The 25659-nt window shown below is 37.3% G+C and overlaps 1 protein-coding gene across 3 annotated transcripts in view; it reads left to right on the forward strand.

Moving 5' to 3' along the window:
• Positions 1-13958: 13958 nt before the first annotated feature.
• The window catches only part of ALS2 (alsin Rho guanine nucleotide exchange factor ALS2), a gene marked incomplete at both ends in the record, with an annotated part of 68775 nt that continues 57074 nt past the window's right edge, over positions 13959-25659 (forward strand). For all 3 annotated transcript variants that reach the window (XM_079710338.1, XM_079710339.1, XM_079710340.1), the window contains 5 exons: positions 13959-13978; positions 15227-15381; positions 18197-19134; positions 22261-22618; positions 24977-25145. In XM_079710338.1, the coding sequence (XP_079566464.1) occupies positions 13959-13978; positions 15227-15381; positions 18197-19134; positions 22261-22618; positions 24977-25145 (1640 nt within the window). The remainder of the gene's footprint in view (positions 13979-15226; positions 15382-18196; positions 19135-22260; positions 22619-24976; positions 25146-25659) is intronic.

Genomic DNA, 25659 nt, shown 5'->3' on the forward strand with positions numbered 1-25659 from the left:
ACATAAAAGTATAAGAATATACATAGAAATAAGACACATTAACTTTAGGAATAGCGGGTAACTCTGGAGAAGGAAGGTTTGGGTAGAGCTCCTTCAAATCTATATATAAATTTTCTTTTTTAAAAATTTATTTTATTTTATTTATTTATTTTTGGCTGTGTTGGGTCTTCGTTGCTGTGCGCAGGCTTTCTCTAGTTGCGGCGAGCAGGGGCTACTCTTCGTTGCAGTGCGTGGGCTTCTCATTGCGGTGGCTTCTCTTGTTGCAGAGCACGGGCTCTAGAAACGCGGGCTTCAGTAGTTGGGGCACGTGGGCTCAGTAATTGTGGCTCATGGGCTCCAGAGCGCAGGCTCAGTAGTTGTTGCACACGGGCTTAGTTGCTCCGCGGCATGTGGGATCTTCCCGGACCAGGGCTTGAACCCGTGTCCCCTGCATTGGCAGGCGGATTCTTAACCACTGCACCACCAGGGAAGTCCCAAATCTACGTATAACTTTTTCTTCTATTTTAAAGGGAGCTTAAGCGAATATGAAAATATGTTAGTATTTGTTAAAACTCAATCATGGGTACATGGATTTGTACATTATTATTAATTTTTTTACAGATTTGTGAATGGTTAAGATAGTTTGTGAAACTAGCACCTTAGAATTTTTATATATAATCGGGGCTCTCTCCCGATATGCTTTCTTTTTTATACTTTGTAGCTTCTCTCCCCGCGGTGAAAAGAATGTGCCAGTGCAGCTCCACTATGTAAAGCTTTTCTAAAGAGAGGAGACAGACTTTTCTGTTTGACTTGTGCTCCTGGGAAGATGCTTGCCTTAGGATATGAGGAATGATCCTTCTTGAAAGGCTGCAGGGGAGTTTAAATTCTAGAGACTCTTGAGAATTGCAGGCATGTACTGATCATGAACTCTCAAAGTATAGGGGAGTGCATTGTATCATAAAGCCCTGCAAGGAATCTGACAGAGTGACTCACATACAGAATTACCGCAGAGGGACTTCCGTGGTGGTCCAGCGTTAAGACTCCACACTCCCAATGCAGGGGGCCCGGGTTCGATCTCCAGTCAGAAAACTAGATCCCGCATGCCGCAACTAAGACCCTGCACAGCCAAATAAATAAATAAATATTTAAATATTTTAAAAAACCCCCAAATTACTGCAGATATCATGTAGTCATTAACACTTTTTTAAAGTTTTCATTGGTTAAATTTTATTACAGTGTAGTAAACCTGAGTTTTATACTGTGAATGCAAGTGTCCTAGTTATTGCTCAAACAAAATAATGCTCTTTCTACAGGTATTGTTAAGTAAACATGACGACAATGCGTTAAATGGTTGAGTAACAAATAGTGAATTTAATAGCTGATCTCTAATATGACTCACACATTTAAAAACAATATTTTCATTCCTGATCAAGAATACCTGTTATTAGCACTTTCAAAATACTCTTAAGTGAAACTTATATCTCCAGAGCAGTATATTTTGACATGTGTACTCCCTGTTCAGTTATGTGGCCCCTTGTTGACCTTAAGCACTGGATATTATTGATTGGTAAAATAAGTCAACATACTTTGAACTGTATTTCTGTAATATTGCCTTTTTAAACAAAGTGGCCATTTTAGTAAAAGAATAGTAGCAAAATATTAAAGGAATAATCTATAGCAGAAATTATATGCTATCAAGTAATAATAGGCATAAATGGTTGCAGTACCTGGGAATTTGAAATTCAGTTGCCGGTATTACAATATTTATCAGAATGTTTCATGGGAATTTAGTATTTACGGAAAATGCATTTTAAAGAGGTAGGCAGTGGGTGCAAAAAGGAGCTAAATGGGTATTTGCTGGGTGTTTATTTTACCATGTTTTTCCCCCTCTCCCATGAGTAATATCCATTTTAGAAGATTCTCAACAATCAGAAGAGTGTCGTTTTGGTAGATTTCAAGGTGAAATTAGCAGGCCATAAAAAAAATAATAAGTAAAAAGAGAAAGAGACTGTGAAGCCTCAGTGTCCCTGATTGCCCAGAAACAGTCTCCATGTACTAAGGAGAAAGGGACTGTTCTTTCCTAGGTTGTCTAACATCTGTGAAGTGACATGAAATAAGAGCATCTTCCTTGTTAGGAAGTACCATTAGCAAATTATGTATGAGAGTTTCTATTATGAGAAGACACTTTCCTTTCATGTCAGACATTGACTTTTATAACAGGCGTGGAAACCTTCTAATCATTTGGAAGTCTGTGGACTGGAACTTAAGATTGAGGGTTGTCTTCCACTGAGGACTCACTTATGCGTAGCCAGCTTATACCTAGTGGTTACCAGGGGTACAAGAATGTACCCATGAATAAGTCATGGTTTCTGACCTCCAGGAGTTTATAATATATTTTGAATCAATGACTTAACTGCATTATCCTATTAGTAACAACATTATAAATAATAAGTACTCTCTAGGCCAGCCTACTGACTTTATTTAATGCATTAATTTACTGAACTCCTGAACTCTGGGTCAGGATTTAAGGGGTTGGTCAGCTCCCATAGTGGTATTAGGCAGTGCCTCCAGTGCAGCATTTCAGGCTGAGAGGGCTACGATTTGAAGTGGCCTCCACCTTTGATGGTGGTTGGTTTGTCAAGCCTTAGGTGCAAGATGAGTGTTCCTCAACCTTCGGTGGTGGGTAAAGGCTAGAGTGGCAGGATATCCAGGAAGTAGCAGTTGTTGGTGTACAGATTAGTTGTAAATCAGGTGTTTGAGTCAAAAGTTGCCTTAATCCATGTGTAAACATAGACTGAGCCTCTAAAAGCAAATATTTATTAAGCATTTACCATGTGTAAAATTCCATAGGGTCTTCAATTATTGTTTACTGCATTCACAATATAAACTCTGGTTTATATTACAATTACTACATTGTATTAAAACACAACTAATTCAAACTTTAAAGAGAAGGTGTAAATGACTGCATGAAATCTGTAGTAATTTTATGTCAGATTCACTCTATGTCCAAATTCTTTTCAAGGCATTATGATACAGTTTGCTCCTTTATTATTATTTTTATTGTCTTCCTATCTTAATGCCTTGTCATTCTAAACAGTAATATCATTACTCTTGTAACTATAATTATTGCTATTATTTCACTATTTTAATCAATACACTTATTTTAAACCAATAAATGAGACAGGAGACTAAGAGTAGAAGGGCCCAGCTTTGCTAGCGTTAAGTTAGCTTTCTTATGCCTTGAGGGCACTGTCTACTTAGAGCCATCATTCTAGTCAGAAAGATAGAACATACTTGTATGTAAACTCCTTAAGGGTAGGAACTTGTTGATTTATATAGGCCTAGTCTGTCTACAGGTATTTATTGAGTACTTGTTGCATGTCAGGACTACGTGGAGCAGCTGGGATGTAATAGAGCATAAGATGTTTTTGGCTTCCGTGGAAGTTTTATATTAGTTCCATACCTGAGTATAGTAGGTAAGAAAACTACATGTAGTTTTAGTTGTTGAAATTTAGTTAAAGTTAATATACTAACTTTTACTAAATTATTAAGGCAAAAGGACATTGTCCAGAGAATAAAGTTTACTAGATGTGAATACATAGAATCCTACATGATTTAATTTTCTTTTTGCATTTGGGATAATAGTCCATTAACACATTTCTGTTTCATTTTTAAATTTTCTATTTATATTCTGCCTTGTTCCTAAAAGGCAGTTTACAGAAATGTGTAAATGTGGCAAAATAAAATAAAGAGACAGAATGAATGGAACCAGGTGTGAGATTAGAAAACATAGCACACATACTGTGAAGTCCTGGTCACTTACAGGTGCCATCATGTGGGACTCTTATCCTCCCACCACAAAATCTATAATCCTGCCTGTATCTGTACCTGTTGTTTTGTTTCTTTTTAAAATGTAGACCCTTCCTCTTGTGAAAGACCAGTCCCACTGCATGCGTGCTCCGGACGCTATCCTCTTCCACTTTTGTCCAGGATTTTGGTTCTGCCCTCTGTCCTTGTCTCCCTTGCATCTAGGATCAATGTCATTGTCCTACAAACATGTTCAGCTGTCTCTCATCTTCCCCCACCCCCCAAAATTACACCCTTGATCTTCATGTTTCTCTCCAGCTACTTCTCCATTTCTGTTTGCCATTTCAATATTTTTTAAAAGAATCATTTCCACCAACTTTATTTTCATGTCCTCACCTGCCATTTATAGTCAGCCTGCTGCAATCTGGTTTTCAGTCCCCAGCTGAGACCCCAGCCGTGTTGACCAGTCATTCCTGCTGGAAACACTCTCTGCTTTGCTTTGTGTGCCCACGTCAGACTCTTGTTTGTTCTACCTCTCAGGCCACTTCTCACCTCAGTCTTTGCTTGTTGCTCATCCTATCCAGATAACTTAACAGCTTGATTCTGTGCCTCCCTGTTCTCTTAACACACACTCCAGTGATACTATCCATTGCCTTGATTTCAGATATTATCCATATGCCTTCCCAAGTTTATATCAATAGTTGAGACCTTTCTTCTGAACTCCATACTCACATATTCAGCTGCTCACTTGATATGTATTCTTGGATTTCTCACAGACATCTTGAACTTATAAAAAAATCTTGCCTTACGAGAATCTTACCTTCCACTTCAGAATCCTACCCTCTCACTCTTCCTCGTTTCGGTAAGTGGTACCACTACACAGTTGTTCAAGGGAAAAATTAGAGGTCATTTTTGATACCTCCTTCTCCTTTACCCCCCACTTATGTCTAATACATCACTAAGTCCTAGTTGTTCTAGGACACAGCACCTCTCTCATTATTTATATCTTTCCACCAAATTGGTAGTCTTGTATGAAATTAAAGAGCCCAGGCTTCCTTCCTCCACTAAGATGAGCCAAGTGAGTATTTGCAGGGAGGATATTTCTTACAGAATTTATTTGGGCACTCTGTGTGAGTATGTTCACTATAAAATGGACTTAAAACTTTAAAAACAAGTGATGTAAATCATTGCCATTAAAAAGTTGAGGACCCCTACCGAAAATGATAGTTGTTTTAGAATACAGGTTCCCAGTCCCTTACTTGAAACCCTTGGGGCAAGGCATGTTTTGGAATTCAGAGTTTTTCTGATCTTTAGAATAAGGTGCATAAACCATATATTATATAACACTTCTCGTGGGACCTTTGGTACCACCCTACAATCATATTAATATTTCTATGACAAAATATATGAAGATGTACACTAAAGGGGTAAAAACTAAATAGCATCACATTAGTTCATGTTGGTTTTGCTCTTGGATGAGTTCAGGTCAGATTAGATTTTGCCACCAAAAGACTTAAATGAAAAAACTTTTAGTTTTCAGAGTTTTTTGGAGTTTAGATTTCTGGTTACGGTATCATGGACCCATAGTAGTAGCTTTTCTTTCTAGCAATAATTAGAACATCTAGACCAGATTTTTTTTTTAGGGCACTCCCAGATCATGGAATTAAAACCATATTCTCTGCATGTGCAAGATAGCTTATTTCTCTGTTAAATGTAGCAGGAGGGTGTGTATCCACCGGGATCTAAAAGTGGAATCAACTCATTAAGAACCAAGCTTTTTGTTTTAAAGGGTCATCTGAGAGTTTAATTACTTTACATTTCACTGTGAAGGAGATAATTTGACGTGTAGAGTGGTATACTTTAAAATGAGGGGATGCTGTAGTCTAGTTTGCTCCTTTTACAGATGCCATTGATCTCTGGAAAGGCCATGTGAGGTAAAAGAGGACCCCACATTTTCTGACTCTGTAAATATCACACAGCTTCTGTATCAGAGCTAGTTAATATAATAAAGGCTGTGAGGGAAAGTTACTATAACAGAAGAAAAGAAGCAGAGTACAGGGATCCTGACCCCCAAAGCTCATCTGGGGAGAAATATCCCCAGAAGAAGCTCCTTGATTAGGCAATTGTATAGCAGTTAAAACTGTTAGCAGTGAAAGAACATAAGCAAGTTTAAATGCTTTTTCAATGGTTGAGGCAAGTCTTATAGATTTCTCAGAGAGGGGATTATAAAAATACTAGGAAAACAAATTTTTTGGTTTGCTTTTTCTGTTTGGATACATGATTGACAAAGAATGTTAGATTAACTGGATTCGGTACATGCTGCATATTTTAAGTATGTGAGGTAAAACTTTATAATATAAGCTTCCCACATTTAGGTGCAATATTCCTTTTCAGTTATGTTTCCTTACCAGTCATTTCCTTTTTTCTCATTGCTGTATCTGAATTTCAGGCACACGTGTCTTCTTAGGAGAAGTCAAGTATATTAAACACCATTAAAACAAAATTCGACCTATAAACATCGATAAAGAAAGATGTGTGTGAAATAGTGTACTAGCTTTCCGTTGCTGCTTGTAGCATTGCTGTAAACTCAGCGCCTAAAATAACACAAATTTATTATCTTAGCGTTCTTTAGGTTAAAAGTTGGACACAAGTCTCGCTGGGTTAAAATCAAGGTGTCAGCAGGGCTGCGTTTTTACCTGGAGGCTCTAGGAGAGAATTCGTTTCCTTGCCTCTTCCAGCTTCTAGAGGCCACCTACATTCTTTGGCTTATGGCTGCCCCCTCCCATCTTCAAAGCCAGCAGTTTAGCAGCTCTCTGACACGGCTTGTTATCATCACCTCTCTTTCTCAAGCTCTCCTCTGCCTCTCTCTTCCACTTTATTTATTTATTTATTTATTTTATACAGCAGGTTCTTATTAGTCATCAGTTTTATACACATCAGTGTATATATGTCAGTCCTAATCTCCCAATTCATCACACCATCACCAACACCCCACCCCCGACACTTCCCCCCTTGGTGTCCATACGTTTGTTTCTCTACATCTGTGTCTCTATTTCTGCCCTGCAAACCAGTTCATCTGTACCATTTTTCTAGGTTCCACATATGTGCTTTAATATACAATATTTGTTTTCTCTTTCTGACTTAACTTCACTCTGTATGACAGTCTCTAGATCCATCCATGTCTCAACAAATGACCAAATTTCGTTCCTTTTTATGGCTGAGTAATATTCCATTGTATATATGTACCACATCTTCTTTATCCATTCATCTGTGGATGGGCATTTAGGTTGCTTCCATGACCTGGCTATTGTAAATAGTGCTGCAATGAACATTGGGGTGCATCTGTCCTTTTGAATTATGGTTTTCTCTGGGTATATGCCCAGTAGTGGAATTGCTGGGTCATATGGTAACTCTATTTTTAGTTTTCTAAGGAACCTCCATACTGTTCTCCACAGTGGCTGTATCAATTTACATTCCCACCAACAGTGCAAGAGGGTTCCCTTTTCTCCACACCCTCTCCAGCATTTGTTGTTTGTAGATTTTCTGATGATGCCCATTCTAGCTGGTGTGAGGTGATACCTCATTGTAGTTTTGATTTGCATTTCTCTAATAATTAGTGATGTTGAGCAGCTTTTCATGTGCTTCTTGGCCATCTGTATGTCTTCTTTGGAGAAATGGCTATTTAGGTCTTCTGCCCATTTTTGGATTGTGTTGTCTGTTTTTTTAATATTGAGCTGCATGAGCTGCTTATATATTTTGGAGATTAATCTTCTGTCTGTTGATTCGTTTGCAAATATTTTCTCCCATACTGAGGGTTGTCTTTTCGTCTTCTTTGTAGCTTCCTTTGCTGTGCAAAAGCTTTGAAGTTTCATCAGGTCCCATTTGTTTATTTTTGTTTTTATTTCCATTATTCTAGGAGGTGCATCAAAAAAGACCTTGCTGTGATTTATGTCAGAGAGTGTTCTTCCTATGCTTTCCTCTAAGAGTTTTATAGTGTCTGGTCTTACATTTAGGTTTCGAATCCATTTTGAGTTTATTTTTGTGTATGGTGTTAGGGAGTGTTCTATTTCATTCTTTTACATGTAGCTGTCCAGTTTTCCCAGCACCACTTACTGAAGAGACTGTCTTTTCTCCATTGTATATCCTTGCCTCCTTTGTCATAGATTAGTTGACCATAGGTGCGTGGGTTTATCTCTGGGCTTTCTGTCTTGTTCCATTGATCTATGTTTCTGTTTTTGTGCCAGTACCATATTGTCTTGATGACTGTAGCTTTGTAATGTAGTCTGAAGCCAGGGAGTCTGATTCCTCCAGCTCCGTTTTTTTCCCTCAAGACTGCTTTGGCTATTCGGGGTCTTTTGTGTCTCCATACAAATTTGAGATGATTTGTTCTAGTTCCGTAAAAATTGCCATTGGTAATTTGATAGCGATTGCATTGAATCTGTAGATTGCTTTGGGTAGTATAGTCATTTTCACAATATTGATTCTTCCAATCCAAGAACATGGTATATCTCTCCATCTGTTGGTACCATCTTTAATTTCTTTCATCAGTGTCTTACAGTTTTCTGCATACAGGTCTTTTGTCTCCCTAGGTAGGTTTATTCTCAGATATTTTATTCCTTTTGTTGCAATGGTAAATGGGAGTGTTTACTTAATTTCTCTTTCAGATTTTGCAACATTAGTGTATAGGAATGCAAGAGATTTCTGTGCATTAATTTTGTATCCTGCAACTTTACCGAATTCATTGATTAGCTCTAGTAGTTTTCTGGTGGCATTTTTAGGATTCTCTATGTATAGTATCATGTCATCTGCAAACAGTGACAGTTTTACTTCTCCTTTTCCAATTTGTATCCTTTTATTTCTTTCTCTTCTCTGATTGCCGTGGCTGGGACTTCCAAAACTATGTTGAACAATAGTGGTGAGATTGGACATCCTTGTCTTGTTCCTGATCTTAGGGAAATGCTTTCAGTTTTTCACCATTGAGAATGATATTTTGCTGTGTGTTTGTCGTATATGGCCTGTATTATGTTGAGGTAGGTTCCCTCTATGCCCACTTTCTGGAGAGTTTTTATCATAAATGGGTGTTGAATTTTGTCAAAAGTTTTTTCTGCATCTATTGAGATGATCATGTGGTTTTTCTTCTTGAGTTTGTTAATATGCTGTATCACATTGATTGATTTGTGTTTATTGAAGAATCCTTGCATCCCTGGGATAAATCCCACTTGATCATGGTGTATGATCTTTTTAACGTGTTGTTGGATTCTGTTTGCTAGTATTTTGTTGAGGATTTTTGCATCTATATTCATCAGTGATATTGGTCTGTAATTTTCTGTTTTTGTAGTATCTTTGTCTGCTTTTGGTATCAGGGTGATGGTGGCCTCATACGATGAGTTTGGGAGTGTTCCTTCCTCCACAATTTTTTGGAGGAGTTTGAGAAGGATGGGTGTTAGCTCTTCTCTAAATGTTTGATAGAATTCACCTGTGAAGCCATCTGGTCCTGGACTTCTGTTTGTTGGAAGATTTTTAATCACAGTTTCAATTTCATTACTTGTGATTGGTCTGTTCATAGTTTCTATTTCTTCCTGGTTCCGTCTTGGAAGGTTATACCTTTCTAAGAATTTGTCCATTTCTTCCAGGTTGTCCATTTTATTGGCATAGAGTTGCTTGTAGTAGTCTCTTAGGATGCTTTGTATTTCTGCGGTGTCTGTTGTAACTTCTCTTTTTTCATTTCTAATTTTATTTATTTGAGTCCTCTCCTTTTTCTTGATGAGTCTGGCCAATGGTTTAGCAATTTTTTTTATCTTCTCAAAGAACCGGCTTTTTGTTTTATTGATCTTTGCTATTGTTTTCTTTGTTTCTATTTCATTTATTTCTGCTCTGATCTTTATGATTCCTTTCCTTCTGCTAACTTTGGGTTTTGTTTGTTCTTCTTTCTCTGGTTCCTTCAGGTGTAAGGTTAGATTGTTTATTTGAGATTTTTCTTGTTTCTTGAGGTAGGCTTGTACAGCTGTAAACTTACCTCTTGGAACTGCTTTTGCTGCATCCCATAGGTTTTGGATCGTCGTGTTTTCATTGTCATTTGTCTCTAGGTATGTTCTGATTTCCTCTTTGATTTCTTCAGTGACCTCTTGGTTATTTAGTAACATATTGTTTAGCCTCCATGTGTTTGTGTTTTTTACTTTTTTTTCCCTGTAATTTTTTTCTAATCTCATAGCATTGTGGTTGGAAAAGATCCTTGCTATGATTTCAATTTTCTTAAATTTACTGAGGCTTGATTTTTGACCCAAGATGTGATCTATCCTGGAGAATGTTCCGTGCGCACTTGAGAAGAAAGAAGTGTAATCTGCTGTTTTTGGATGGAATGTCCTATAAATATCAATTAAATCTATCTGGTCTATAGTGTCATTTAAAGCTTGTGTTTCCTTATTTATTTTCATTTTGGATGATCTGTCCATTGGTGTAAGTGAGCTGTTAAAGTCCCCCACTGTTATTGTGTTACTGTCGATTTCCTGTTTTATAGCTGTTAGCAGTTGCCTTATGTATTGAGGTGCTCCTATGTTGGGTGCATATATATTTATAAGTGTTATATCTTCTTCTTGGATTGATCCCTTGATCATTATGTAGTGTCCTTCCTTGTCTCTTGTAAGATTCTTTATTTTAAAGTCCATTTTATCTGATACGAGTATTGCTACTCCAGCTTTCTTTTGATTTGTATTTGCATAGAATATCTTCTTCCATCCCCTCACTTTCAGTCTGAATGTGTCCCTAGGTCTGAAGTGGGTCTCTTGTAGACAGCATATATATGGGTCTTGTTTTTGTATCCATTCAGCAAGCCTATGTCTTTTGGTTGGAGCATTTAATCCATTCACGTTTAAGGTAATTATCGATATGTATGTTCCTATGACCATTTTCTTAATTGCCCTGGGTTTGTTTTTGTAGGTCCTTTTCTTCTCTTGTGTTTCTCACTTAGAAAAGTTCCTTTAGCATTGTTGTAGAGCTAGTTTGGTGGTGCTGAATTCTCTTAGCTTTTGCTTGTCTGTAAAGCTTTTGATTTCTCCATTGAATCTGAATGAGATCCTTGCCGGGTAGAGTAATCTTGGTAGTAGTTTCTTCCCTTTCATCACTTTAAGTGTATCATGCCACTTCCTTCTGGCTTGTAGAGTTACTGCTGAGAAATCAGCTGTTAACCTAATGGGAGTTCCCTTGCATGTTATTTGTCGTTTTTCCCTTACTGCTTTCAATAATTTTTCTTTGTCTTTAATTTTTGCCAATTTGATTACTATGTGTCTCAGCATGTTTCTCCTGGGTTTTTCCTGTATGGGACTCTCTGCGCTTCCTGGACTTGGGTGGCTATTTCCTTTCCCATGTTAGGGAAGTTTTCGACTATAATCTCTTCAGATATTTTCTCTGGTCTTTTCTCTTTCTCTTGTCCTTCTGGGACCCCTATAATACAAATGCTCATGTGTTTAATGTTGTCCCAGAGGTCTCTTAGGCTGTCTTCATTTCTTTTCATTCTTTTTTCTTTATTCTGTTCCGCAGCCGTGAATTCCACCATTGTGTCTTCCAGGTCACTTATCCATTCTTCTGCCTCAGTTATTCTGCTATTGATTCCTTCTAGTGTAGTTTTCATTTCAGTTATTGTCTTGTTCATCTCTGTTTGTTTGTTCTTTAATTCTTCTAGGTCCTTGTTAAACATTTCTTGCATCTTCTTGATCTTTGCCTCCATTCTTTTTCCAGGGTCCTGGATCATCTTCACCATCATTATTCTGAATTCTTTTTCTGGAAGGTTGCCTATCTCTACGTCATTTAGTTGTTTTTCTGGGGTTTTATCTTGTTCCTTCATCTGGTACATAGCCCTCTGCCTTTTCATCTTGTCTGTCTTTCTGTGAATGTGGTTTCTGTTCTACAGGCTGCAGGATTGTAGTTCTTCTTGCTTCTGCTGTCTGCCCTGTGGTGCATGTGGCTATCTAAGAGGCTTGTTGTCTCTTCCACTTTTAAGGACTCTGTGATTATGCTGAGTCCATCTGGATAACTAGGATAATCTCCCCAATTTAAAACAAGCTGATTAGCAGTTTTACTTCCCCTTTGCCATGTAGCCTAACATATTCACAGGTTCTGGGCATTAGGACATAGGTATCTTGGGAATCATTATCCTTCCTACAGTATATAATAAGTAACAAAGTTGCAAGACAGTTTGTAGAGTTTTAATTCCATTTGGATTTGAAAAACTGAATGTTGGTTAGGAATCGTGTGGCATAAGGAGTATATCCACTTTAAGAAAACACTGTATTCAAGAATATGACACCAAAAGAGAAGAAAGCTCATCTGCTTTATTCATTTTACCAATTCTCAACAGTTTTGATTGACAGGCAGTAGGACACAATTTGGTTTACGAACAGTGAATCAGTTGCATGAAGTGTGCTTGTGCACTCCCACACCCTCCCAGAGCAGTTCTCTGGTTTCCCCCCGGGCATTGTTTAACTTTTATCAAGGGACCAGTTACTCCCTGATCTCTCATAGATGAGCATAGGTTAGACCTGGCCTCAGAACTTTTCTGTATGCTGTGAACTGTACATTTTACTAAAAGTTAATTACTATGACACACAAAGCATAGTACCACTTAGTAATCATATTTATTAAATGAATAGCATTTATTAAATCTGTTCAGATATATCTTTCATTTACATGTACCCTTCATCCAACTTTGAATGAGTCAAAATCTTTCTAAAATAAGCATTAGGTAGAGAGTTATTTCCTCCAGATATACAGATGGGAAACTGTAAGAATTCACAGGCAACCTGGAGTAAACAGATGGTCTTACATCACTCCTGCCGGTGTGGGCTCTTTTCAAAGCACAGTGACGATGCCATACCCTTTTGCAGAAAAATAATGAATTTGGCCCCAGTATTTTTATCATTCACACATCTAAAACCCCGTTGCTCTTATTTTCATGAGTTTTGGTGCCCTTAAAAATGTGAATTTCTTAGTTGAAATGCATTGAGCGTTTCTTTCTGCCTGTCAGTATTTCTAGCTCTTACTTTATTAAACATTGAGTTTCTGAAATGATAGGTCATGATATTTGTACTGTTATTTTCATATAGCTCTTTTCTATTAAATGGTAGATTTAAAAATAGATATTTTAAATTCAAACTTCTTTCTTCCAGCCCTTTGGATTATGGTTTTGAATTGAGGTTGATTTGGGGAAAACACTGCTAGTTCCAATACATGGAAAACTTTGTTTTAATGATGTAATTCTGTGTGTGTGCATTACTGGAAAATGAAATTAAAACTGTTTGAATCTGATACATTACTGGAGAGATTGCGGAAATTCTTTTTTTTAAATTTTAATTTATTTATTTAATTTATTTATTTTTGGCTGCCTTGGATCTTTGCTGCTGCACGCGGGCTTTCTCTAGTTGCGGTGAGAGGGGATTCCTCTTCATTGTGGTGCACAGGCTTCCCGTTACGGTGGCATCTCTTGTTGCGGAGCACAGGCTCTAGGCACGTGGGCTTCAATAGTTGTGGCTCATGGGCTCTAGAGCGCAGGCTCAGTAGTTGTGGTGCACGGGCTTAGTTGTTCCACAGCACGTGGGATCTTCCGGGACCAGAGCTCGAACCCGTGTCCCCTGCATTGGCAGGCAGATTCTTAACCACTGTGCCACCAGGGAAGCCCCAAGAAATTCTTGTTTACTTAATTGGTATTTAAGTGTTCATATGTCCCAGCAGCTTTTAAAAAGTAGCCTTAATTTGTGTGTAATGAATACTTAACACATTGAGTTTTCAGATTGAACTTATTTATAATAAAAAAACAAATGAAAAAAATCTGTTGCCTGACAAAGAACAGCTAGGTTGTGGGTAGTCTTTTCTCACTTTGACATTACATTTGACGATCAACAGGCATTTTTATAAGCTCAGTGGGCAGGCTCAGTCTAGAGATTTGACTTTGGCAGGCGGGATATGAAATAGTTTAAATAGTTTTGCTGTGTGTTTATTGCCCAGTGAATGTGCACTTGTTGGAGAGCTGCCTTTTTTTCTTCTTTTTTTAAAACCTGACAGATAAAATAGCAAAGTGCTCTTTCACTGCTCTTCGTGCTTACGTGTGTTTTGCCGTTTAGGGTTTTATATACCTTTTGCAAGGAGGGAATGATTTGGTGATGGAGTGCTGCCACTGACCGATGGACTCAAAGAAGAAAAGGTAAAACCATTTTGTCCTTTTCCCCTACCCTTCTAGGAAAACACAACAGACAGTTCCACTTATGTGTAGCTTCTCTTCAGTTTAATTTTCTTGTTGATGGCTATTAAGTAGGAATAGTGACATTTGTGTTGATTGGTAAAGAGAGAAAGATAATTACAATAAAGCTTGTTAGTGGTACACTTTGTTGCTAGTTCCTTTCTTATGCTTATAAAAGGCACAAAATGTCTTCACCATTTTAAAGCTTTTGAAGCCTTTTTTTTTTGTCACACATAATTTCAGGTTTTCAAAAGTAGCCTTATTAATTGTAATTCTATCCTTAGAGAACTCGGCGCCATGAATGATATTTTGAAAGGAGGGTTAGGTTTGTGGCTTTCGTTTCATAAAAACATGGTTATGCCTAATTACAGTTCAGAGGAATATTATTTAGCAAAAGTAGAGAAAATCCTAGGTATTATAAAATAAAGAAAACCAAAAAAAGTTTCTGTGCCTCATTAAAATATTGGCATCAGTGTTCTAGAAAAAAGAATATGAAAATAAATGCCCCATCTATGGTGACACAAAGGAAAATTTTATATAAAGGGAAACCCAGAGTATGTTAATGTGGCCTTTTCTTGGAAAGGGAGGCAGTTGGGATACGGTCATTGTTATACAGCTGTGTGTTTTATGTTCTTTGAACTAGGGTTATCAGATGGATAGAATTCTTTGGCTAGAACGTGAGTAAAGCATGAAGGATTTTACTGGTACCCGTTATAAATTTAGTTCTTAAAAATTTAAATAAGAATTATAGAGCTTAAGCTTGGTATAGAGGGAAATATGGATCTCTATTCCTTCTGTCTTTCTCATCAAATACTTTTTTTTTAAATACCAAATTAAAAACTGAAAATTTAAAATAAGACTCCAACTTGGGACATGTTATAACTTTAACATCTAAACAAGGAGTTAATGTACTGAGAAGTAAGAATCTTGAAATTTTAAATCAGAAAACTTCAAAAAATAGCCCAGGTTTTGTTTGCTTCTTAGATAGAGATAAGTAATTTGTGGGTTTATCCTCAAATCATTTATATAAATAGTAATTTTACCTCTGCTCCTGTGTCATAACCACGGCATAAAATAGGTGCTAAACTATCTGACTCAGTCACCCATGTACTGGTAAAAGGTATAAATCTCATGACGGTATGAAGGATAAAAGATACAGTTCTGAACTGGAGGAACAAGCTATTTTTAAGCTATTTTTCTTGATGTTTGTAGCTCAACAGAAGCTGAAGGATCCAAAGAAAGAGGCCTGGTCCATGTGTGGCAGGCAGGCTCCCGTTCTGTAACACCAGAGAGGTTGCCAGGCTGGGGAGGAAAGACTGTTCTTCATGCGGCCCTTGGAGTGAAACATGGAGTTCTTCTGACTGAAGGTATTGAAAAGAATGGCTTAGCCAACACTAACTGAGACTCTGACCAGTGTCGGAGCGTATAGGAGCAGCTGAGAGTTACTGGGTACGAGGGATTCTGAGTGAACTTTGCTGGAGCTTATGCTTTTTTTGTTTTCAAAATATGTTCTTACTCCCTTTATCAGAAATCAGATGAGTTCTTATATTTAAGATGTACCATAACTAGAATAAAAGGGAGAATTACAGTTTAAAAATCTTAGTAGTGATAAGTACATGAAAAATTAGATTTTTTAAAAGATTACGTATTCAGAGACCCTTTTACTATACCTTTGTTCATTAAATGTATCATAATAATAATGCTAATAATAGCTAATGTTTATTAAACAATTATATGTGCCAGGCACTGCACTAAGCACTTTATATGTATTATCTCATTGCGTCTTCACAGCCACGTTATGAGGTAGCTGCTGTTATTATCCCCACTTCACAGATGAGGAAGCTGAAGGTCAGGGAGATTAAATTGTTTTCCCAAGCACACAGGACTATTTAAAGGGTCAGAGTTAGGGTGGGAACCCAGAAAGTCTAATTTCAAAATTTGCTTTTTAAATCTCTTGGCTGTACTGTCTCAGTACCGTTTTTCTCAGCCATAAATAGCAGCTCATAAGAACATATAATAAAATCTACAAATCTATATCAGAAACATAGGCTATAATCTATATAGAGAGCTGCCTTTAATTTTGATGGCACTTTACTGACTAAGTCATGGCAAATTTGATTTGGGTCAAGACTGCCATCAGCTTCACTAATTTATAAATTTCTACTCTGTAAGTATTTATTAAGTATTTAACAATGCTGTGGTATCTTCCTTGTAGGAACTAAGGGAAGACAGATTCTAGGAAACAAAGCATAAATCTGACCATGGTGGTTTTTTGGGGCAAACATGGATTTCTTTCTAATTTCTTTATTATTATGTCACTTTTATTATAATAATACATAATACTATTATTATTATTGTATTAGGCCAGAATTTGGAGAAAGCCTTATTTTTCAAATGTGAACTATATCCAATACCTTCCCTATGGGCTTCAAAATCTATAGTTCTCATATAAGTAGAATTCTGTTACTGTCGTTTTATTAGCCCCTCAGTAAGATATTTAGGAATCCTTCACGAGCATGATATCTTTAAACATATAGAATCAAACCTAAAAGCCTGGGAAAACTGAGGGAAAACTTAAAAAAAAAAGGTAAATAACCTATGTTCATGTTTAAGCAGTGTTCTGGTTTAAGTGTCAAAGTAACAAAAAATCTCAGCTCACACAAATGTGTAGCTTGAAATGGCACAAAGATCTCAGGTACCTTCTTTTCTAAGTGAGGAAATGGTTCTGATTGAATACTAGAAATTTTCAAGCTTTGTCTCTATTCAATTTAACCATTAGCTCATAATTCAATGAGGGCACCTCATTGACTCACTATTTTTGAGGTATTCCAGGCTAAAAAAATGATGTCTAAATATTCACTTCTCTGCAATTTGCTCTGGAGAGACTGTTATTCTAATGGAATATAGTACCAATTGAAAGTGTTGGTGAACTGTTGCAAGTGTGTTATATCACTTGGGAAGAAAAGTTTAAAAGATCTTAACCAGTGAGCTTATTTTCTCAGTACTCTATACAAATTAGAAACTCCCTAATAAAAGCTGATCTTCCCTCTAGCCACTATTGTGTTTTTCCTTACATAGATGTTGTAGTGAGTTTGAGTGTATAAATGTATCTGCTATGTGTAATAGGCCAAAGATAAAGTATGCCTTTTTTTTTATCAGCAACTCAATTGCTGCTTTGTGGAGGAAAAATAGTACCTATTTTCATTAATTTAAAGAAAATGGGTGACCCTCTGGTCACATAGGAAAGAAAGGATGGTGGGCTTTGTTTAATATTTTTCAAAACCCATGGCCAAGTCTTTGTTCCATTTGAGGTTTTTAGCTAGCATAAATCATTTGCACATACCCCCAAATTTCCCCAACACCTGCAGTAAAACTATGACTTGGTAGCACACGTGAACACAAATAGGTTATCATCATTCATGTACCCAACTCACTGGTGCCTTCCCTTTTAATTCTAAAGCCAGCTAGTCATGGCTTCATTTGTTTTTCTCTTTGTTTTGTTGTGATTTGCTTTTTAAACAAATGACATCTCAGGAAGGCTATCTAGTACACAATATATATTATAAATAACATTTAAAAATTATACATAGTATGCTACACAACGTCATGTTAACATTGGTGCTCTCAGTCCAACCTGGAGGTATAAAGCTAATTTCATAGTTTTGGCCAAAGTGAATCTCTAATATTTTTATGTCATTGCATAATTTTTTGCTGCTCTGACTTATTCAGTAGTAGTGAATGTTGTAGATATTAGCGAATGTGTCTGTTTTATCTTCTGCTTATTTTATCTAATCATGTTATGATCATTATTTTGTCTTTGAACTCTTGGAATCTGCTTCTGTAATAGCCTGCAATGATAGCCGTTAGTAACGGATCGATGCTAGGAGTTTGTAGGATAAGGCTGAAGGAGAGGAACAATACCCTTCATCTGAAGTAGTCTCCTGCAATTTGTAGAACTTGTCACTATATTTCAGAATGTTAAAAGATGTTATTTGTTAAAAGATTCATAAGTGTGGAATGCTATCTGCTTCAATCAAATTTCTACAACTGTGCTTTTGAAAATTAAAAAAAGAAAAAAAAATCTATTTTGTTAAACCTAGAGGGGACTAAAAGTTAGCTGACAAAATTTCTAGTTAATTCACTAACTCCCTCCCTTTTTTTTTTTTTTTTTTAAACCTTCAGATGGTGAGGTCTACAGCTTTGGGACTCTCCCCTGGAGAAATGAACCAGCAGAGATTTGTCCGAGTAGCCCCATTCTAGAAGAGGTGCTGGTTGGGCAGTATGTCGTTACTGTGGCAACAGGGAGTTTCCATAGCGGAGCAGTGACAGAAAGTGGCGTAGTGTACATGTGGGGGGAGAACTCTGCTGGCCAGTGTGCGGTAGCTAACCAGCAGTATGTTCCGGAACCAAACCCTGTCAGCATTTCTGATTCCGAGACCAGTCCTTTGTTAGCGGTCAGGGTCTTGCAGCTGGCATGTGGCGAGGAGCACACTCTGGCATTGTCCCTAAGCAGAGAGATTTGGGCATGGGGTACCGGTTGTCAGTTGGGTCTCATTACCAATACCTTCCCAGTGACAAAGCCACAAAAGGTGGAACATCTTGCTGGGCGAGTAGTGCTACAAGTTGCCTGTGGTGCATTCCACAGCTTAGCCCTGGTGCAGTGCCTCCCTTCCCAGGATCTGAAGCCAGTGCCAGAAAGATGTAACCAGTGCAGCCAGCTGTTAATTACAATGACTGACAAAGAAGACCATGTGATTATATCAGACAGCCATTGCTGTCCATTAGGTGTGACACTGTCAGAATCCCAGTCAGAAAACCAGGCCAGCACTGCCATCAGCCCGTCCACTGAAACCCTTGATGGCCAGGGAGAAGCGTTTGAGAACACCTTTGTACAAAATGAGCTGCCTGCTGCTACCGAACTGAATGTTGGAAATGTTCAGACCACAAGTGTTGAGACCATTTCCTCCCCACAAGATGTCATGGGAACACCTGAAATTTCTTCTGCAAGAAGTATACCATCGTACCCTGACGCTCAGGCAGTAAATGAATATGTGCAGAAACTGTCAGATCATTCATTAAGAGAGAACTCAGAGAATGGTGAAAAGCCAGTGCCATCTCAGGTACCTGCTAAATTTTATAATATAAAGTTGAACCATATGAGTTTTCTTGAGAAACTTTAAAATACCTAAGTGTTGGTACCATTTTTTATTTTTTGAGTTTGACTATTAATCTGTCTTATCATGCAAGCCTAGATAAGGAAAACCCTGGATTAATTCAAAATTACTTTTCATGTTCAAATTCTGGCCCTTTATTTATGATGTTGAAAGATGTTATTCTGGGATTCTTTTGTAAGTAGAGAAATCCCATTTTTTTTCCCCAAGTACTTTTTCCCCCATGGCTAAGGTGGGCCCCTGAAGAGTTTAATCTAACATGACTGTATATTCACAAAGAATTCTCTTATCTGTATTTGTAGCACTCTTCAGATACTATTGAGAAAAATCCTTTCCTTCTTTATCAGAGAAGGTTGCTGTGTGGCGGATCCCTCGATTATAGGCAGACTTGAAACTGACTGGCATTACATATTGTTTGAATTCTTTTCAGTTATACCAGTGGTCCTCACTGGGCATCACTGGGCGGAGGGTTTTATATTCTCTTCATCTCGTTTAAACTACTTTCACTTTGAAAACTTGTAGTAAGTGGAGAAAAGCTATTTACCAGGGGCATGTAGTAAGCTGTGTCTCCCTACTTAAAACAAATTGTTCTAAAGGTTACTTGTTTTTTTACTCTTAGTGGAAACCTTTTGCTTTTGCTTTTCCAAAACTCTAAGAAAACAAATCCAAACAAAAACATATAATCCTAGGGACTTCCTTGGTAGTCCAGTGGTTAAGACTCAAAAAAAAAAAAAAAACTAATCATAAAAGAGCTGCCTTGTGGCGTTGCTTTCAGGTTTTTGAAACCACATAGCCTCTGGATTCTTCATCACTGTTGTTTACTGGTTCAGAATGGGAACATGGCTTAGAGGTGTTTTTAGAAACAGTTTTTATTTCACAGTCTACTCACCGAACCTTGTAGATGTTTGATTTTTTTTAAAATTTTTTATTAAGAAGCTGTTTGGAGAAAGAAAAATCTAAACAACACAAAAGTAATAATTGAACAGGACTTGTACATGCTTATAAAAAAGTTAGATTTTGACTTTCCAAAAGTCATTTCTCTGATTTATTAAAGTTGTAGTTAAAAGTTTATTGTATACTGTTTATTTGAATAATAGATTATCATCATTGAAATTGCACTTTCCTTTGGACCTGTTTGGTTAAACATTTAAAGTTTTGGTTACCTATGCTAGTTTTGGCAGTGTGTGTTTAACTAAGTGTAATTCCATCTTTGTAAATAGTGTCTCAATCATACAGCTAACCATTAGGAATTTATGTGGCTTAGGACAAGTTTTTTCTTCTGGCCAGATGTAATTGAAAGAATATCTCACATTTGTGAAATAAACCAAAGTATTTGGCAATGAAGCATATATTTCATTATTGCATTTTGCTATTGGTTGATTGGAACTCCTGAAATTATGTCTTCCATCAAAATTGCTGGGCATGTGTTTTTGTTTTATTTATTTACTTATTTTATGAATTGTTAAATATAATTAAGTAGAGGAGCCAGTTAGAACAATAGCTTAAAGTTTATATAAGGTAGAGTTTTTTTGACTTTCCTCCAGTAAGAACTCCCTAAATTAGTCACCCCTAAATACCATCACTGCTTCTGTTATGAGCTTTTGTAAATAGATGTTGGAAATAGTGACACCAGTTTTTCTGAACAAGTTATCATGAGAACTATGTCACCAAGGAAGTAATAGGCTTTGTATTTATCTTTTTTTATATGGTATATTTGTTTATTTTGTTGGATATTTTAATTAAAGACTCACATTTTGTTGAATTTAGTATTTAATTGAACAAAATGTATTGAGTGCCTACTACATGCCAGGCACTGTGCAGGGAACAGGAATTATTTCCTTTAAGAAAAATCAGAAGCCAGTGTTAAAAAATATTTTTGGTTTGGTTTGCAATTCAGGACAAATTAAGATATACACACACACCCTCCCACCCCTTGGGATCTTTGGGTAGCATAGGAAACAAAATTTTCATTGTGACCTATGCTCATGAGCCAAAAGCCTTTTCGTGTGTTAGTAGGTATATCTAGTGACTTTCTTTTTTAGTAAACAGTGGTGCTTGACAGCTCAGAGTAAGTGTTAACTGATTTTTCACTAAGATATCAGAAAACTTTAGTTGGCTTTCTAATACAGCTGTGAATAACACTAAGAACCTTGGATCCAAATGTTTAATGATTAACCTACCACATTGCTGGATGGTAGTGAGAGCAAAGGTAATCTTTCAGTTTACCTTGCCCCTGGGTCATGGAAAATAACTCTTGATGAGACAGTAGAAGGACAGAAATTTCAGAACATAGTTTGGGGGTGGATAGTTTAGAGGTATAACTAATTTTTCTGCCTGTGTATGCCATATATACATTTGTGTTCATAAAACATTTTAGGAAGAGCCTTTTCTTCTTAAAATGTAATTTTTTCTCATTATTTCTTAGTAAAAATCTGTGTAATTTTTCCTAGTAGTGATCAATAATAAAACTTGCGGGCTTCCCTGGTGGCGCAGTGGTTGAGAATCTGCCTGCCGATGCAGGGGACAGGGGTTCGTGCCCCGGTCCAGGAAGATCCCACATGCCGCGGAGCGGCTGGGCCTGTGAGCCATGGCCACTGAGCCTGCACATCCGGAGTCTGTGCTCCGCAACAGGAGAGGCCACAACAGTGAGAGGCCCACGTACCGCAAAAAAAAAAAAAAAAAAAAACCAAAAAAAAAACCTTGCATTTTTCCAGCCTTCTATCCAGGGCTGTTACCTCCTTTTGAAGGCGATGTTTTCCATACCTTCCCTCTCCCTTCTCCTGTGTTTATTTTATAAAAGCAGCTGGGACCTATTTTTAAATACCATGATAAAACACCACTCAAACAAAAGGACGTACTTTTGATAAGGAACTGTATTTTAAGCACTCATTTCCATCTAATGTGTTAAATCTGCGATCAAGAAGGGATACCTTTAGGTTGGAGATGAAGAGACCTCTTGTTGTTTTAGATTCTTGTATTTGCAAATAGTGATAGATGTTACACTTTCTTTTTATTGATCGCTTGTTGTATACGGGATTGTATTTTTATATACTTTTTTACGTGTGTATATTTTAGCCTCTTGTAGCAGAAGCGATTCCTAATCTTCACAGCCCAGCAACCACAAGCACTTCAGCCCTGAACAGCCTAGTGGTCTCTTGTGCATCTGCTGTTGGTGTGAGAGTGGCTGCTACATATGAAGCTGGGACCTTGTCTCTTAAGAAAGTTATGAACTTTTATAGTACAGCCCCTTGTGAACCTGGAGCTCAGGCAGGCAGTAGTCCCATAGGCCCAGAAGGTCTGAAAGAGAGCAGAGAAGAACAGGTTAAACAGGAGTCAATGCAAGGAAAGAAGAGTTCAAGTCTTGTGGATATCAGAGAAGAAGAATCAGAGGGAGGCAGCCGAAGACTCTCTCTCCCTGGATTGTTGTCACAAGGTAAGGAAATAACCAGCTTTTGTGAGTTGACTTTTGGTGAATCCAAGATGCTCCTGACATCACATGCTATTTATAATAAATTCGCTTTCCTAACATATTCAGATGTCAAAATTTATTTAATTAAATAGCTTTTTAAAAGCTACATGTTTCTCTGCTTTAGAAATAACTTTAGACCCTCACTTTTTCATAATACCTGCTTCTGCTTATGAACCTTGTTTTGAATCTTATTTGATTGTTCTGGAATGTAGCAGTAGCCTCCTTATTTCCTGGGTGGGCCTGGACTCCAGATCAATGAAGTTGCAGATGTGATCATGAGCAGTTGATGTACTTATGCCCTGAAAGTGAAGATGATTTTAAGCTTCAATAAGAGAAAGCTTCATTTTCTGAAACCATTAGCAATCAGCTTCTTAGAATATTGAGAATATTGCACAGTTGTTGCTTCTACATTCTCACTCAGTTCAGGAGTCTCAGTCATCTAGACTTTTGCTTCTCAAGGTGGCCTGCAGACCAGCAACATCAGGGAGTTTGTTAGAAGTGCAGGATTTCAGGCTGCATACCAAACTTAATGAATCAGAATATACATTATAACAAGATCCCAAGGTGATTAACATGCACATTAAAGTTCAAGAAGTATTGGATTAGATCAACCAGGGGTTGGCAAAGTTTCTCTTTTTTTTGGGGGGGCCCTGACCAGTGATTGAACCTGTGCCCTTGGCAGTGAAAGTGCAGAGTCCTAACTACTGAACCGCCAGGGAGTTCCTGGCAAACTTTCTCTGTAAAGAGCTAAAGAGAAATATTTTGTGATTTGTAGACCATACAGTCTCTGTTACAACTACTTGACTTTTCTTAAAAGCAGTCATAGACAATACATAAATAAATGAGCTATATTCCAATAAATCTTTATTTACAAAAACAGGCAGTGGACTGTATTTGACTGATGGGCTATAGTTTAGAGCTTTGCACAAAATGGTATAAACCAGTGGTTAGGAAGTTAGGAATACTAGACTAGACTAAAACTTACCTTTTCTGCTATGTCCCTATTCCCTACCCTTGTTCTACTTACTGCTCTTGTGCCACTGAGCACTTTTGCTATCCTGCCTCCTGATTCTCATCGCCACTAGATTCATCTGTCCAAATAAAACCCTAGTCCTGATTGTATGTGTGTGTGTGTGTATCCCATGAATTCTGCCAAGTCTGAAGGCTAATCTTGGGCCAAAATGTTCTTCTTCTGAAATGTCCTTTAGCGTTTTCAGTATAAATATAATATTTGAGATCTCCTTGAACCACAAATGTGGGATATTGATTTTTGTCATGCCATTAGACCATGCGAAATATGCAATTCTACTAACAGACTTATTTCCTTAGGTTAAATTTTACTTAGTAAACTTAAAGTATCTTTAGAAAAATTTTCCATGTACTCTTTCTCTCTCTTTTAAAATGATCTAGAATACATCTTTGAGGAAACCTCAAGTAGGTATATTTGAGTCTTTTTATGTACAAATGGATGATACACTCACCAGAAAAGATTGTGATCTTAGCCGGGGATGATCACTTTCTTTGTGTCCCACAACTTAATGACCAAGTGACTTAAGTCTATACCTAGTGACATTTGATGATTTTCTTCATATCCTGTCACCAGATTGGTGTACAAGATTTACACAGTGTTGTATGCCTTTGTTACAATTTTGAACACTCTAAAAGATGTCAGCATTCTTTTTTTAAAATATTAAGTTCTCTATAAAATAATTTAAAGTAGGCAGCAAAATACAAAATCTTTTTAGTACTTCCCATTCATAACCATTTCCTCACTGTAGAAACTTTTAAGTTTTATGTCTAAAATAAATCTTTTGTTACAATATTTATAGTATGCTTGAACTTAGACCTTAATTTGGAAAGGCTTAACTTTTAACTCTGCTTTGAAATGGGAAAAATATTTGTTAGCCTTAGTGTAGTATTTTGTTAAGCTTATTCTTTAGAATACCAGTTCCATAGGATGTCACGTAGACATTCTGTATAACAAATGTTATACAGAAAAGGATTTTGTGGCTAAATGTTTGGAAGTGGGGCAGGGTTAAACAGATTTAAACAGGGCTTTTAATTGCAGGGCTTTTCAGCACCCTTAGCATGCTAATGCGTGTGTGTGAATCTCTACAGGGGAGGTAGGGGGGAGGAAAGAATGCAGTAGGCAGTGTTTACCAAACTCATTTGACCACTTAATCCCCAGTTTTGCTGAGAACCTGTAGAATATGCTTCACAAATACCATGTTAGTGTATTTCTTTGAAAATCAACAGTTCATTAAAGTGGTACCTTTTTTCTTACCCATCCACTCCCTCATGATATCTCTGGTTTGTTTTCAGTCTCCCCCAGGCTCTTGAGAAAAGCTGCACGGGTGAAAACGCGGACAGTGGTTCTGACCCCGACATACAGTGGAGAAGCGGATGCGCTCCTGCCTTCTCTGAGAACAGAGGTGTGGACCTGGGGGAAAGGGAAGGAAGGACAGCTGGGGCATGGTGATGTTCTGCCTAGGTGAGTGCTGCCAGTGTTTACTGTTAGAAATTAGCTTAAACAACCTCTCTCCTGGGAAGGTCTCCAAATCTCCATTTCCTCATAGAGGAAATCTGGTTTCTTCTAGCCCTAGATTATTATACACCATTAACTCTGATAAAAAACAAAACAAATACCTCCCACCCCCAATCAGTCTTAGTCTTGAATTTGTTTCTAGCAATAAAGGACTTAAGTATCTATGGTATATCTTTCCATGTCTTCTTTGATGTATATTCATCTTAGAATACAGAAAGGGGTGTTTGGGATAAGATTGTATTTCATTGGAACACGTGAATGGTTCAAATTTTTAACTTATAGAAAACAACCAACAATTTTTTTTTTACCTGAAAGTGGTCTATCTGCTGCTGCCAGAATAAGTATAACCACAGTAATAAACCATGTCTATTCATGTACATCACGGAAAAACTGTTTTGTTTAAGAGAAACTCTTATGATATTAACAATAGATATTTGTGAAAGTGTGTAAATAGAATGAT

Source organism: Hyperoodon ampullatus, assembly GCF_949752795.1.
Source record: "Hyperoodon ampullatus genome assembly, chromosome: 8".
Classification (NCBI taxonomy): Eukaryota; Metazoa; Chordata; class Mammalia; order Artiodactyla; family Ziphiidae; genus Hyperoodon; species Hyperoodon ampullatus.